The sequence below is a fragment of the Rhinoraja longicauda genome, chromosome 43, assembly GCF_053455715.1.
Source record: "Rhinoraja longicauda isolate Sanriku21f chromosome 43, sRhiLon1.1, whole genome shotgun sequence".
In the NCBI taxonomy this organism is placed as follows: Eukaryota; Metazoa; Chordata; class Chondrichthyes; order Rajiformes; family Arhynchobatidae; genus Rhinoraja; species Rhinoraja longicauda.
In genome coordinates, this window is record NC_135995.1 from 118,004 (window position 1) to 131,333 (window position 13,330).

Consider the following 13,330-nt stretch of genomic DNA (forward strand, 5'->3'; position numbering starts at 1 on the left):
ACATAGAAAATAGGTGCAGGAGTAGGCCATTCGGCCCTTCAATATGATCATGGCTGATCATCCAGCTCAGTAACCTGTACCTGCCTTCTCTCCATACCCCTTGATCCCTTTAGCCACAAGGGCCATATCTAACTCCCTCTTAAATATAGCCAATGAACTGGCCTCAAATACCTTCTGTGGCAGAGAATTCCACAGACTCACCACTCTGTGAAGAAATGTTTTCTCATCTCGGTCCTAAAAGACTTCCCCCTTATCCTTAAGCTGTGACCCCTAGTTCTGGACATTCCCAACATCGGGAACAATCTTCCCGCATCTAGCCTCCAACCCCGTAAGAATTTTATATGTTTCTATAAGATTCCCCCTCAGTCTTCTAAATTCAAACGAGTACAAGCCTAGTCTATCCAGTCTTTCTTCATATGAAAGTCCCGCCATCCCAGGGATCAATCTGGTGAACCTTCTCTGTACTCCCTCCAAGGCAAGAACGTCTTTCCTCAGATTAGGAGACCAAAACTGCACACAATGCTCCAGGTGCGGTCTCACCAATGCCCTGTACAACTGCAGTAGAACCTCCCTGCTCCTAAACTCAAATCCTCTTGCTATGAATGCCAACATACCATTCGCTTTCTTCACTGCCTGCTGCACCTGTACGCTTGCTTTCAATGACTGGTGCACCATGACACCCAGGTCACGTTGCATCTCCCCTTCTCCTAATCGGTCACCATTCAGGTAATACTCGGCTTTCCTGTTCTTGCCGCCAAAGTGGATAACCTCACATTTATCCACATTATATTGCATCTGCCATGCATTTGCCCACTCGCCTAATCTATCCAAGTCACTCTGCAGCCTCCTAGCATCCTCCTCGCAGCTAACACTTCCACCCAGCTTCGTGCCATCCGCAAACTTAGAGATGTTGCATTCAATTCCCTCGTCCAAATCATTAATATACACTAAATAACGGGTCCCAGCACTGAGCCTTGCGGTACCCCACTAGTCACTGCCTGCCATTCTGAAAAGGACCCGTTTATTCCTACTCTTTGCTTCCGGTCCGCCAACCTATTTTCTATCCACCTCAACACTGAACCCTCAATACCGTGTGCTTTAAGTTTGTACACCAATCTCTATGTGGGACCTTGTCGAAGGCCTTCTGAAAGTCCAGATACAACACATCGACTGGTTCTCCCTTATCCACTCTACTAGTTACATCCTCGAAATTTTCTATAAGATTCGTCAGACATGATTTGCCTTTTGTAAATTCATGCTGACTTTGTCCGATGATTTCACCACTTTCCAAATGTGATGCTATCACATCTTTAATAACTGACTCTAGCATTTTCCCCACTACCAATGTTAGGCTAACTGGTCTATAATTCCCCGTTTTCTCTCTCCCTCCCTTTTTAAAAAGTGTGGTTACATTAGCTACCCTCCAGTCCTCAGGAACTACTCCAGAATCTAGAGTTTTGAAAAATTATCATTAATGCATCCACTATTTCTGAGGCTATTTCCTTAAGCACTCTGGGATGCAGCCTATCTGGCCCTGGGGATTTATCTGCCTTTAATCCATTTAATTTACCTAACACCACTTCCCGACTAACCTGGATTTCCCTCAGTTCCTCCATCTCATTAGACCCCCGGTCCCCCGCTATTTCCGGCAGACTGTTTATGTCTTCCTTAGTGAAGACAGAATCAAAGTATTGTTCAATTGGTCTGCCATCTCCTTGTTCCCTATGATCAATTCACCTGTTTCTGACTGCAAGGGACCTACATTTGTCTTAACTAATCTTTTTCTCTTCACATATCTATAAAAGCTTTTCGCTTTTGGCAATTTACTGCAGCCAATTAACCTACAAACCTGCACGTTTTTGGATTGTGGGAGGAAACCGGAGCACCCGGAGAAAACCCACGCGGTCACGGAGATAGCGTATAAACCCCGTACAGACAGCACCCGTAGTCAGGATCAAACCCGGGTCTCTTTTTAAAAATATATACAAAAGCTTTTATTCAGAAAACAAAACAAAGATACAAAAGGGTAACACGATCAAAGGCTGCCGATATTGGCAGTTTACAAACAAACAAACATCAAACTAATACATCGCCAACTTTATCAATAATACACTCGATGTCCCGCGGCGACCAGCGTTCACGGAAGGCCTCCAGTGGCCCCGTGGACACGTGTTCCCTCTCCAGGGGCACGGACGTTGGCCCGGAAGAGGGGCAGGCAGCCGACCCCGGTGCGGCCGTCGACTACCCGCTGCCTGGACCCGCAAATGGCCATCTTGGCCAGGCCCAGGAGCAGACCGACAGGGAGACCCCACCATCCCTCCCCCCCTCTGTTTCGGGTGCCCAAAAATCAGGAGCACAGGACTAAAATGGAGCCAAAACTTGGGGAACAGCCCCTTCAGACACTCGAACACGGGCTGCAACCTCTCACACTGTAAGTACAAATGGTACACGGTCTCTTCCTCGTCGCAGAAGTAAGCTGTGAGGCAGCAACTCTACCGCCGCGCCAACGTGCCGCTCTATTCCCACAGTACCGTGCTGCCCATGTTCATCACAAGACACAACAGGTCAGTTCTTCCCACAGTTCTTCCCACAATAACAGTACGAGGGGAGAGGGGGAGTGAGAGTAACAGTACAGGGGGAGAGGGGGAAGACGGGGAGGGAGCAGTAACGATACTCTCTGACTCTGTGCCACTTTACAGATCATTCTGGCCCTAAATTCCTGAACGTAGAACAGTGCCGCACAGGAACAGGCCCTTCAGCCCACCGAGTTCGCGCCGACCCCGCACACTAACACAATCCTACACACACCAGGGACAATTTTTACATTTACCAAGCCAATCAACCTACAAACCTGCACGTCTTTGGAGTGTGGGAGGAAACCGGAGCGCCTGGAGAAAACCCACACAGGTAACGGGGAGAACGTACAAACTCCGTAGACAGCTCCCGCAGTCGGGATCGAACCCGGGTCTCCGGCGCTGCATTCGCTGTAAGGCAGCGACTCTACCGCTGCGCCACCGTGCCACCCTGACAGCACGTTCTGGACACCCACTCTGTGTAAAGAAAACTTTCCCTGTTCGTCTCCTTAAGTCAATGGAAGGGAGGTTGGTTGGAGAGAGTGAGAAAAGAGAGAGAGATGGGCAGAGAGAAATGTCAGAGAAAGTGGGCGGAGGCAGGGTACACACTGAGAGGGGTTGAGCAGCGGCTCATTTGTATCTGAGGTTGAGGTCGCTGTACAGATCCCGCTCGCCGAGACCCAGCTCCTGTGAGGAGAGAAACACCGGTTACAGGAACAGAATAAACAGCCCATGGTGGAGGGGCCGGAGGGGAGGGGGTTACAGAGACAGGGAGGGGTGTAGGGGCCGGAGGGGAGGGGGTTACAGAGACAGGGAGGGGTGTAGGGGCCGGAGGGGTGGGGGTTACAGAGACAGGGAGGGGTGTAGGGGACAGAGGTGGTTACACAGTCTGGGGGTGGAGGGACATTCACTGAGCTAAGGGGGGGGGGGGGTTTACAGGGGAGTGAATGTTGGGGTGTGGAGGCACAGGATAAGGTTCTAGCCGCGGGGGAGTGGGGCAGGGACAGGGTTGGTGATGTTCAGTACGTGGAACGGGATGGAGCGGGGGAGTGGGGTACGAGGATGTTTCCACTAGTGGGGGAGTCTGGGACCAGAGGCCCCAGCCTCTGGAGGGAATTAAAGGACGTTCCTTCAGGAACGAGATGAGGAGGAATTTCTTTTGTCAGATGGTGGTTAATCTTTGGATATAATTGCCTCAGACGGCTGTGGAGGCCAAATCAGTGGACATTTTTAATCATTTCTTGATTAGTGCGGGTGTCAGGGGTTGTGGGGAGAAGGCAGGAGAATGGGGTTAGGAGGGTGACATAGATCAGCCGTGACTGAACGGCGGAGTGGACTTGATGGGCTGAATGGGCTAATTCTGCCCCATCACTTATGAACATCGTGGGCCAGTCTCAGTGGGCAGAGTGGGATGTGACGTAGGGATTCAGTGTGGTGGTGGGGGGTGTGGGGTCAGTATCCTGGGGCTGAGACGGTGACGGGGGGTGGGGACGGTGATTTGGGAGGCGTGGGTTCGGTGGGCAGGAGTGGGGGATGTGGTTGGTGCTCGACACTGGGAGGGGGGAGAGAATTTAGTTCAGTTTAGTTTATTGTCACGAGTACTGAGGTACGGTGAAAAGCTTTTGTTGCGTGCTAACCAGTCAGCGGAAAGACAATGCATGATGACAATCGAGCCATTTACTGTGTATAGACGCATGATAAGGGAATAACCTTTAGTGCAAGGCAATGCCAGCAAGGATAGTCCGAGTGTCACCAATGAGGTAGATAGTAGTTCGGGACTGCTCTCTGGTTGTGGTAGGATGGTTCAGTTGCCTGATAACAGCCAGGAAGAAACTGTCCCTGAATCTGGAGGTGTGCGTTTTCACACTTCTGTACCTCTTGCCTGATGGGAGAGGGGAGAAGAGGGAGTGGCCGGGGTGAGACTGGTCCTTGATTATGCTGCTGGCCTTGCCGTGGCAGCGTGAGGTGCAGATGGCCGCGGTCATGGAGTTAGTATCTGAGGGGCAGTGCTGGTGTGGAGGGACAACAAGGAGACAAACGCCGACCTGCCTCTTTGCCACAACAGTGCCAACCTGATAGGGCGACTCCACCGGCCCATCTTCAGCTCTCTGTTCCTTCGGATGTGCCACGGAACTTTCTGGAAGACAAAATTTTATTCAGACCGCTCACTTTCCTCTTTGCCTCTGTCTCCCTTCTCTCTTTCTTCGGGAATTCTTTCATTCATCCTTCTCTCTCCCTCTCACTCTTCCTCATTCCTTTCATCATTCTTTCCCCGTATCCGTCTTTCTCATTCAACCTCTTTCACACCATCGTGCCTCAATCCCTCCCTCCATCCCTCCCTCCCTCCCTCATTAATTCTCTGACACACAGCTTCCACTTCCCTCCTTCTCCTCTTTTCCATGTCTTTTCCCATTGACTAATACAGGTGTCAGAGGTTACGGGGAGAAGGCAGGAGAATGGGGTTAGGAGTGAGAGATAGATCACCCATGATTGAATGGTGGAGTGAACTTGATGGGCCGAATGGCCTCATAATCCTCCTGTCACTTATGACCTTATTCACCTTTTCTCCCATTGTAATTGTCCTCGGATCATCTCTCTGGGAAGGGGTTTGGCTCCACTGAAACTCTGTGGAGGGGGAATTCTGGGGACCCATTGATACATGGGAGTGAATGGGGAAAGGACTGGGTGTATCGTAGGGTTGCCAACTATCTCACTCCCAAATACAGGACACGATGACGTCACCGCCCCGCGCCCCACGTGACATCACCCAGCCAGCGGCGGCCACGTGCTCCCGCTCCACCAATGGCGGTCGCCCGGGCCTCCAGACCTACACTGTCCGGAGCGAAAATGTCGGAAACCTAGAGTGTCGGGACCTATACTGTTGGAACATAGAGCGTCAGGGCCTACAGCGTCCGGGCCTACAGCGTCCGGGCCTACAGTGTCCAGGACTACAGCGTATGGGCCTACAGCGTCCGGGCCTACAGTGCCCCCCCGGGCCTAATACAGGACAAGGGCGGTCCATACGGGACAAACCAATTTAGCCCAAAATACGGGATGTCCCGGCTAATACGGGACAGTTGGCAACCCTAGGGGTGTGGGCAGTGGGGAGAGTGGGGAGGGAGGGGGTTTCGGTCCATGGGGAGGATGGAGGGAGGGAATGGGGAGGAGATGGGTCCGTGCAGAATGTGGGGAGGGAGTTTCAGTTCGTGGGGAGTGTGGGCGGTGGGAGTGAGTGGGGAGGAGTGTGGGGCCATGGGAGTGTGGGGAGTGGGAGAGAGTTTGGGTCCATGGGGAGTTTAAAACTGAGATGAGAAAAACATTTTCACCCAGAGAGTTGTGAATTTGTGAAATTCTCTGCCAGAGGGCAGCAGAGGCCAATTCACTGGATGAACTTAAAAGAGAGTTAGATAGAGTTCTAAGGACTAATGGAATCAAGGGATATGGGGAGAAGGCAGACACGGGTTACTGCTTGTGGATGATTAGCCATGATCATAATGAATGGTGGTGCTGGCTCGAAGGGAGAAATGGCCTCCTCCTGCACCTATTTTCTATGTTTCTATGGGTGCGGTGGGAGGGAACGGGGAGGAGGTTGTGTTCCTGAGAGTGTGGGGAGTGGGAGAGAGTTTGGGAATGGGGAGGAATTTGGGTTCACTGGGAGTGTGGGCGGCGGGAGTGAAATGCGAAGATGTTTGTGTCCATGGGGAGTGTGGGTGGTGAGAGGGAATGGGGAGATGTTTGAGCCCATTAGGTGTGGGAGGGAGGGAATGGGGAGATGTTTGAGCCCATTAGGAGTGGGAGGGAGGGAATGGGAAGAGGTTTGTGTACATGGGGAGTGTGGACAGTGAGAGGGAATTGAGAGATGTTTGGGCCCATGGGGAGTGTGGGCGGTGGGGAGAGAGTGGGAGGTAGTTTTAGTCCATGGGGAACGTGGAGGGAGGGAATGGGGGGAGAGTAGCCTGTGGGGAGTGGGGAGAGAGTTTCAGTCCATGGGGAGCGTGGAGAGAGGGAATGGGAAAGAGTTTGGTTTTATGAGCAGTGTGGGGAGTGGGTAGAGTGTGGGGAGGAGTTTGGGTTTAGTTTAGTTTAGTTTAGAGATACCGCGCGGAAACAGGCCCTGCTGACATCTCTCAGATGCGATACCCTAGAGCTCCGCAGAATCCGGCTAAAACTTATTGCAATATACAAGGAGATTCACAAAATCACGCCATCAAATCTTCCGTCATCCCAGAGCACCAACCGCCATGAAACAAGACAAAATACCTGTCCCCGCAACATCAACTCACTTAATTTCAATAAACGTTGCTGCCAATATTCCCTTTACCCAAGGATGATAATGGAATGGAATATGTTACCACCCAACACACGTGCCGCTCCCGATGTTCAGTCATTTAAACTGGGGATTGGGCAACTAGAACCCCTCAACTTGATCAAAAAGGGCCACTTCAAAATTTAATCACTACTCTACTCACACCGACCTTCGCGAGATCACCACTGTGTCATTAATGAAGTCAATCTGGACCTCTCCTTTTGCCATTGGTAACTTTAAAACATGAATTGACTGTTTGTCCTTCAACCTTTTTTTAAAAATCATTTCTCCTACTTCCTTCGCTGTTCCTGGAGGTCAGGTGTGACTCAGAAGTGTCTCCCGTCTCCAATCGATCCCTTTGGTTTTGAGAGAGGTGGACCATTATTCCTAATCCCGGGACCCCAAAAAAACAAATAAGGGTTGACCGCTAATTGTTCGATGTTATTCAACCAGGGGGAGACTATTTCCTGGTACCCGGCATTAGGGAGGCATGTGTATAATGCAGTGCAATGTGATCGTTTATGTTCTTGGCTGGTTTCAACAAGATACTGTAAATACTGGCCTTTTAAATCCTGCACTCTTTGCAGAGCACAGTGGATTTGGTTAACCAATTGACTGTACGGATTGCTACTCAATTGGCAACAATATCGGATGGGCATCTTTTACCCTTGTTCTTCCTCCTTAATTAAAATTATCATATCATATATCTACAGCCGGAAACAGGCCTTTTCGGCCCTCCAAGTCCGTGCCGCCCAGTGATCCCCGTACATTAACACTATCCTACACCCACTAGGGACAATTTTTACATTTACCCAGCCAATTAACCTACATACCTGTACGTCTTTGGAGTGTGGGAGGAAACCGAAGATCTCGGAGAAAACCCACGCAGGTCACGGGGAGAACGTACAAACTCCTTACAGTGCAGCACCCGTAGTCAGGATCGAACCTGTGTCTCCGGCGCTGCATTCGCTATAAAGCAGCAACTCTACCGCTCTAACAATTGATGTGTGTGCATTTGAGGGGGTTCCATAAACATGCCGACTGCAGTACAGTGTAAGACTGCTCCCAGTTTGTGTCTTCCCAGTAACGGGAGTGGCGCTGCTCTAGAGATTATAAAACGTCAGTAAGTGGCTTGCCATTTATCTGCACACGAGTGGGTTCTGATAATGGTTCTGACACCGGCAACCCCAATAGTATTAATATTTGACTGACTGACGGGGATGTCCACGGAGGGGGGGGGGGGGGGGCACAGAGGACATTGTGTCTCCGGTATCGACCAGAAGGTCTAAATGGCAGTCACCTATCTTGCCTGCAGCTTTGGGTTCTTCTTCTGATTTAGACAATCTGATCACAGCCGCCTGTACCGCCTTACCTCTGCGGCATCCCTGTGGTGATGGATTAGGATTACCGGATAGGAAGGGGTTACTGAATGAGAAGGGGGCAAGGCCTGGATCCCTTCCCTGTTGCTGTGGGGAACGTCTGCAATCTCGAGCCCAATGCCCCGTCTTACCACATCTCCAGCATTTGCCTCGTGTTGTATCATTTATTTGCCATTGTCCCCTTCCTCGGCCCCTACCTCTACAACTTCCTCCTCTTCCCCAGCCCCCTCTCCCCGTGTAATACTTTTAAATATTTATTTTTTATTGAAGGAAAGATACAATACGAAAAACGTAATGCATTACATTCCCCTCCATTTTGTTCTTTATATATAACAACAAAAATAACCCTCACCCACCCTCCCTGGACACCCCTTTGCAGCTGATGTGTTCACAATATATCATATCACAAATACAAATGCACAATTTGACAACAAAACCTCTACATTCTTCCAAGGCGCAGGCCCATAAATATCTACAACATGTCAGATGGTTCAGGATTCTCTCATTCATTATGCATCAGCCATCCTGTGAGGTAATCGGCAATTGTGTAAACAAAAATAAGTAAATAAATAAAAGTAAAACATAATTAAAGGCAGATCCCCAACTGCAATCAAGTGCCCTCAGTCAGTGGGTGGTTCTTTTAGATTCTCAAAGTATGACAGAAAAGGTTCCCATTCTGAATAAAACTTTTTCACAGACCCCCTCAGTGTAAATTTGATCTTTTTTAGTTTTAGAAAAAATATTACGTCCTCTAGCCAAGCGGCAGCAGATGGAGGAGTTGTAGATTTCCAGACCAGCAAAATTCTCCTACGGGCCAAAAGTGATGTGAATGCAATGATGGTTTGCATTTAAACCCAAAGTTCCATCTGTTACGCCGAATACAGCTACAAGTGGGCAAAGCCTCACTGTCACCCCAAGGACTTCACTGATGGTTTTGTAAACCACTGTCCAGTAGTCACCAAGTTTGGGGCAGGACCAGAATGCGTGAGCTAGATTGGCTGGAGAGAAGGAGCACCTGTCACAGCCAGCGTCTGTCCCCGGATAGATGTCGGCAAGCCTAGCTTTGCTTAAATGAGCCCTGTGTAAAACTTTGAATTGTATGAGCCCCAATCTTGCACATGATGACGAGGAATTAACTCTTTTCAGTGCTTCTGTCCAGCATTCCTCAGACAGATCCATACCAAGGTCATCCTCCCACCTAGTTTTAATTTTGTTCAGGTTTTGATCCCCTAAAGACATCAATTGAGAATATAATGCAGAGATCAGTCCTTTATTTGCAACGGTAAGAGTGAGTTTATCCAACCCTGTGACAGATGGGAGATCAGGAAAAGAAGGAAATGTTTTCATGGCAAAGTGGCGGATCTGAAGATATTTAAAGAAATGATTATGTGCGAGGTCATATTTTCTGCACAGGTTATCAAAACTATCAAATATCTTGTCAGTGTATAAATCCTTAATGCACTTAAGGCCATTCAAACCCCATAGTCTAAAGGTTGAGTCAAGTGTAGAGGGGGGGAATAAATGGTTACTGTGAACGGGACCCAGAACTGAAGCTGATGTGAACTTATAGTGACAGCGAAATTGATTAAAAAATTTGAGGGTGGATAGTACGACAGGATTGGATGTGAATGGAGAGGATTTCAATGGCAGGGAGGAATATACTAAAGCTGGAAGCGACGAGGAGAACAAGACTGTGACTCAAGCAGACACCAGTCTGCATCTGGTCGGTGGAGCCAGAATAATATCTTTGGGATATTAGATGCCCAATAATAATGAATAAAACTGGGAAGGCCCAGTCCACCTACTTCACGACCTCTTTGGAGAGTACACTTATTAACCCTTGGAACCTTATTGCCCCATATAAAGGAGGTTATAGATTGGTTAACTTTGTTAAAAAATGACTTGGATAGGAAGACCGGCAAACACTGGAACAAATAAAGAAATCTGGGAAGTACAGTCATCTTCACCGACTGTACTCTCCCAGCAATAGTAAGTGGTAGACTACGCCATTTCTCAAAGTCAGCCTTCATTTGGCTAACTTGAGGCGTATAATTAGCTTCAAACAGAGATGTAAAAGAGCGGGTAATGCGTATTCCTAGATATACAAAACCATCTTGAGATAAGGGAAAAGGCAAGGATTCCTGTCGGATCTGGAGGGCTGGGTTGATGGGGAAGCATTCACTTTTTTGGAGGTTTAGTTTATAGCCAGAGAAAGTTCCAAACTGATGTAACAATGACACAATAGCAGGGATACTAGCTGCAGGGTCTCTCACATAAAGAAGGAGGTCATCGGCATATAGAGACACACAACGTTCCATATTTCCTCTCCTAATGCCCTGAAATATTGTGGTTGATCTAAGTGCAATAGAAAGAGGCTCAATTGCAATCGCAAAAAGAAGCGGAGACAGTGGGCAGCCTTTTTATTCACATTATTCCCTCTATCATGTATCTGTACACTGTGGATGGCTCAATTGTAATCACGCATTGTCTTTCCGCTGATTATTTAACACATAACAAAAGCTTTTCACTGTACTTCGGTACACATGCCGATAAACTAAACTCAACACAACTCAGAATGTTACTTGGGCTTGAGGACTGAGTTATCGGGAGAGGTTGGATCGGTTGGGACTTTTTTCTTTGAAGCATTGGTGGCTGAGGAGTGACCTTATTGAGGTGCACAAGAACATGAGGGACACGGACAACACTCAGTCTTTTTTCCCCAGGGGAGATAATTCTAAACCGAGAGGCCTTACCATGAATTAAAATCCTAAATTGTGGTGAAGCCATATTTGAGGGTCTGAGAGAGGGACTCGCTCAAGTTGATCGGAGAAGATTGTTTGCAGGAAAAGGAACGTCAGGAAAGTGGGATGTTTTTTAGTGTGCTGACAAGAGATCAGGACATGCACGTCCCTGTTAGAGTGAAGGGCAAGACAGGCAAACATAAGAAACTTGGTGTTTGAGGGAAATTGAGGCTTTGGTCAAGATTAAGAAGGAGGCATGGGACATGTATAGGCAGCTGGGATCAAGTGCATCCCTGGAGGAGTTTTAAGAACTAAGGAGAAAATTAAAAAAGGATATCAGAAAGGCAAAAAGGGGCCAGGAGATATCTCTTGCAGATAGCATTAAGGACAAACCAAAGAGATTTTATAAATACACAAGACAAAAAAGGGTAACTGGAGAGAGTAGGACCCCTCTGGAATCAAAGCGGTCAATACTGTGTGGAGACACAGATGGCTAAGGTCCTCAATGAGTATTTCTCCTCTGTTTTTACAGAGGCGAAAGACAGGAGGACGGCAGTCAATGGAAGTAAATTGAGAGCAGCCAGTATGACCGTCAAATAGATGCTTAAGGTCTTAACGGGTATCAAGGTAGACAAATGTCCCGGACCGGATCAGATATACCTGAGAACACTGTGGGAAGCCAGAGAGGAAATTGTGGAAGCCCTGGCTGAAATTTATGAGTCATCATTAAATACTGCACAGTGGCAAACATTGTGCCTCCAATCACAAAAGACTGCAGGGAAAAGGCTGGAAACTATAGGCCAGTGATCTTAACACTTCTGTTGTTACTAGTGAGTATTTCTGAGAGATAGGATATGTATGCATTCAGATCGACAAGGGCTGATTCGCGAGAGTCAGCATGGTTTTGTATGTGGGAGGTCGTGTCTCACAAATATGAATGATTTTTTTGAGGATGTGACCAAAAAGGATGATGAGGGCAAAGTTGTAGATGTTGTATCTATGAAGTTCAGCAGAGCATTTGACAAGATCCCACGTGGTAGGCTGGTCTGGAAGTTTAGATCACATGGGATCAAAGGATAGAAAGCTGAATGGATGGAAAAGTGGCTTCATAGAAAGAAGCAAAGAGTTGCTGGTGAAAGGTTCTTTCTCGGACTGGAGGCTTGAGACTAGTGGTGTGCTTAAAGGATCGGTGCTGTGCCCATTACTGTTTGTCATTTGAATCAATTATTTGGAAGAGAACTTTCATGGCAATATTGCAGATGGTACAAAAGTGGGCGGTATAGCAGATTGTGAAGATAGATGTCAGAAATTGCAGCTGGACCTTGATCGGTTTGCCAGGTGGGCGAAGGAATTAATACATAGCAATGTGAGGTGTGGCATTTTGAGAAATCTAACATGAGCTGGACCTACAGAGTGAATGGTAGGGCTCTAGGGAGTGTTGTGGAACAAAGGGATCTAGGAGTGCAGGTGAATGGTTGCTTGAAGGTGCAGCCACAGGTGGATAGGGCGGTCTAAAAGGCTTTTAGACAATAGGTAATAGGTGCAGGAGGAGGCCATTCGGCCCTTCGAGCCAGCATCACCATTCAATGTGATCATGGCTGATCATTCTCAATCAGTACCCCGTTCCTGCCTTCACCCCATGCCCCCTGACTCCACTATCCTTAAGAGCTCTAACTAGCTCTCTCTTGAATGCATTCAGAGAATTGGCCTCCACTGCCTTCTGAGGCAGAGAATTCCACAGATTCACAACTCTCTGACTGAAAAAGATTTTCTTTATCTGAGTCCTAAGTGGCCTACCCTTATTCTTAAACTATGACCCCTGGTTCTGGAAACCCCAAAATTTAGAACATTTTTCCTGCACCGAGCTTGTCCAATCCTTTAAGAATTTTATATTTTTCCACAAGATCCCCTCTCAGCCTTCTAAATTCCAGTGAATATAAGCCCAGTCGATCCATTCTTTCATTATATGTCAGTCCCGCCATCACGGGAATTAACCTGGTGAACCGAAGATGCACTCCCTCTGTAGCAAGAATGTCCTTCCTCAAATTAGGAGACCAAAACTGCACACAATATTCCAGGTGTGGTCTCACCAGAGCCCAGTGTAACTGCAGTAGGACCTCCTTGCTCCTAATCTCAAATCCTCTTGCGATGAAGGCCAACATGCCAGTTGCTTTCTTCACTGCCTGCTTTACCTGCATGCTTACTTTCAGTGACTGGTGTACAAGAACATCCAGGTCTAGTTGCCCCTCCCCTTTTCCTAATCTGACAACATGCAGATAATAATGTGCCTTCTTGTTCTTGCCACCAAAGTGGATAACCTCTCATTTACCC

General features: G+C 48.0%; 1 protein-coding gene across 5 annotated transcripts in view; it reads right to left on the reverse strand.

The window, feature by feature from the left end:
* Positions 1-2,035: 2,035 nt before the first annotated feature.
* The window catches only part of LOC144612165 (uncharacterized), a 33,579-nt gene continuing 22,284 nt past the window's right edge, over positions 2,036-13,330 (reverse strand). For all 5 annotated transcript variants that reach the window (XM_078431728.1, XM_078431724.1, XM_078431725.1 and 2 more), the window contains 2 exons: positions 4,646-4,710; positions 2,036-3,260 (listed from right to left, as the gene is read on the reverse strand). In XM_078431728.1, the coding sequence (XP_078287854.1) occupies positions 3,204-3,260; positions 4,646-4,710 (122 nt within the window). In that variant the 3' untranslated portion in view covers positions 2,036-3,203. The remainder of the gene's footprint in view (positions 3,261-4,645; positions 4,711-13,330) is intronic.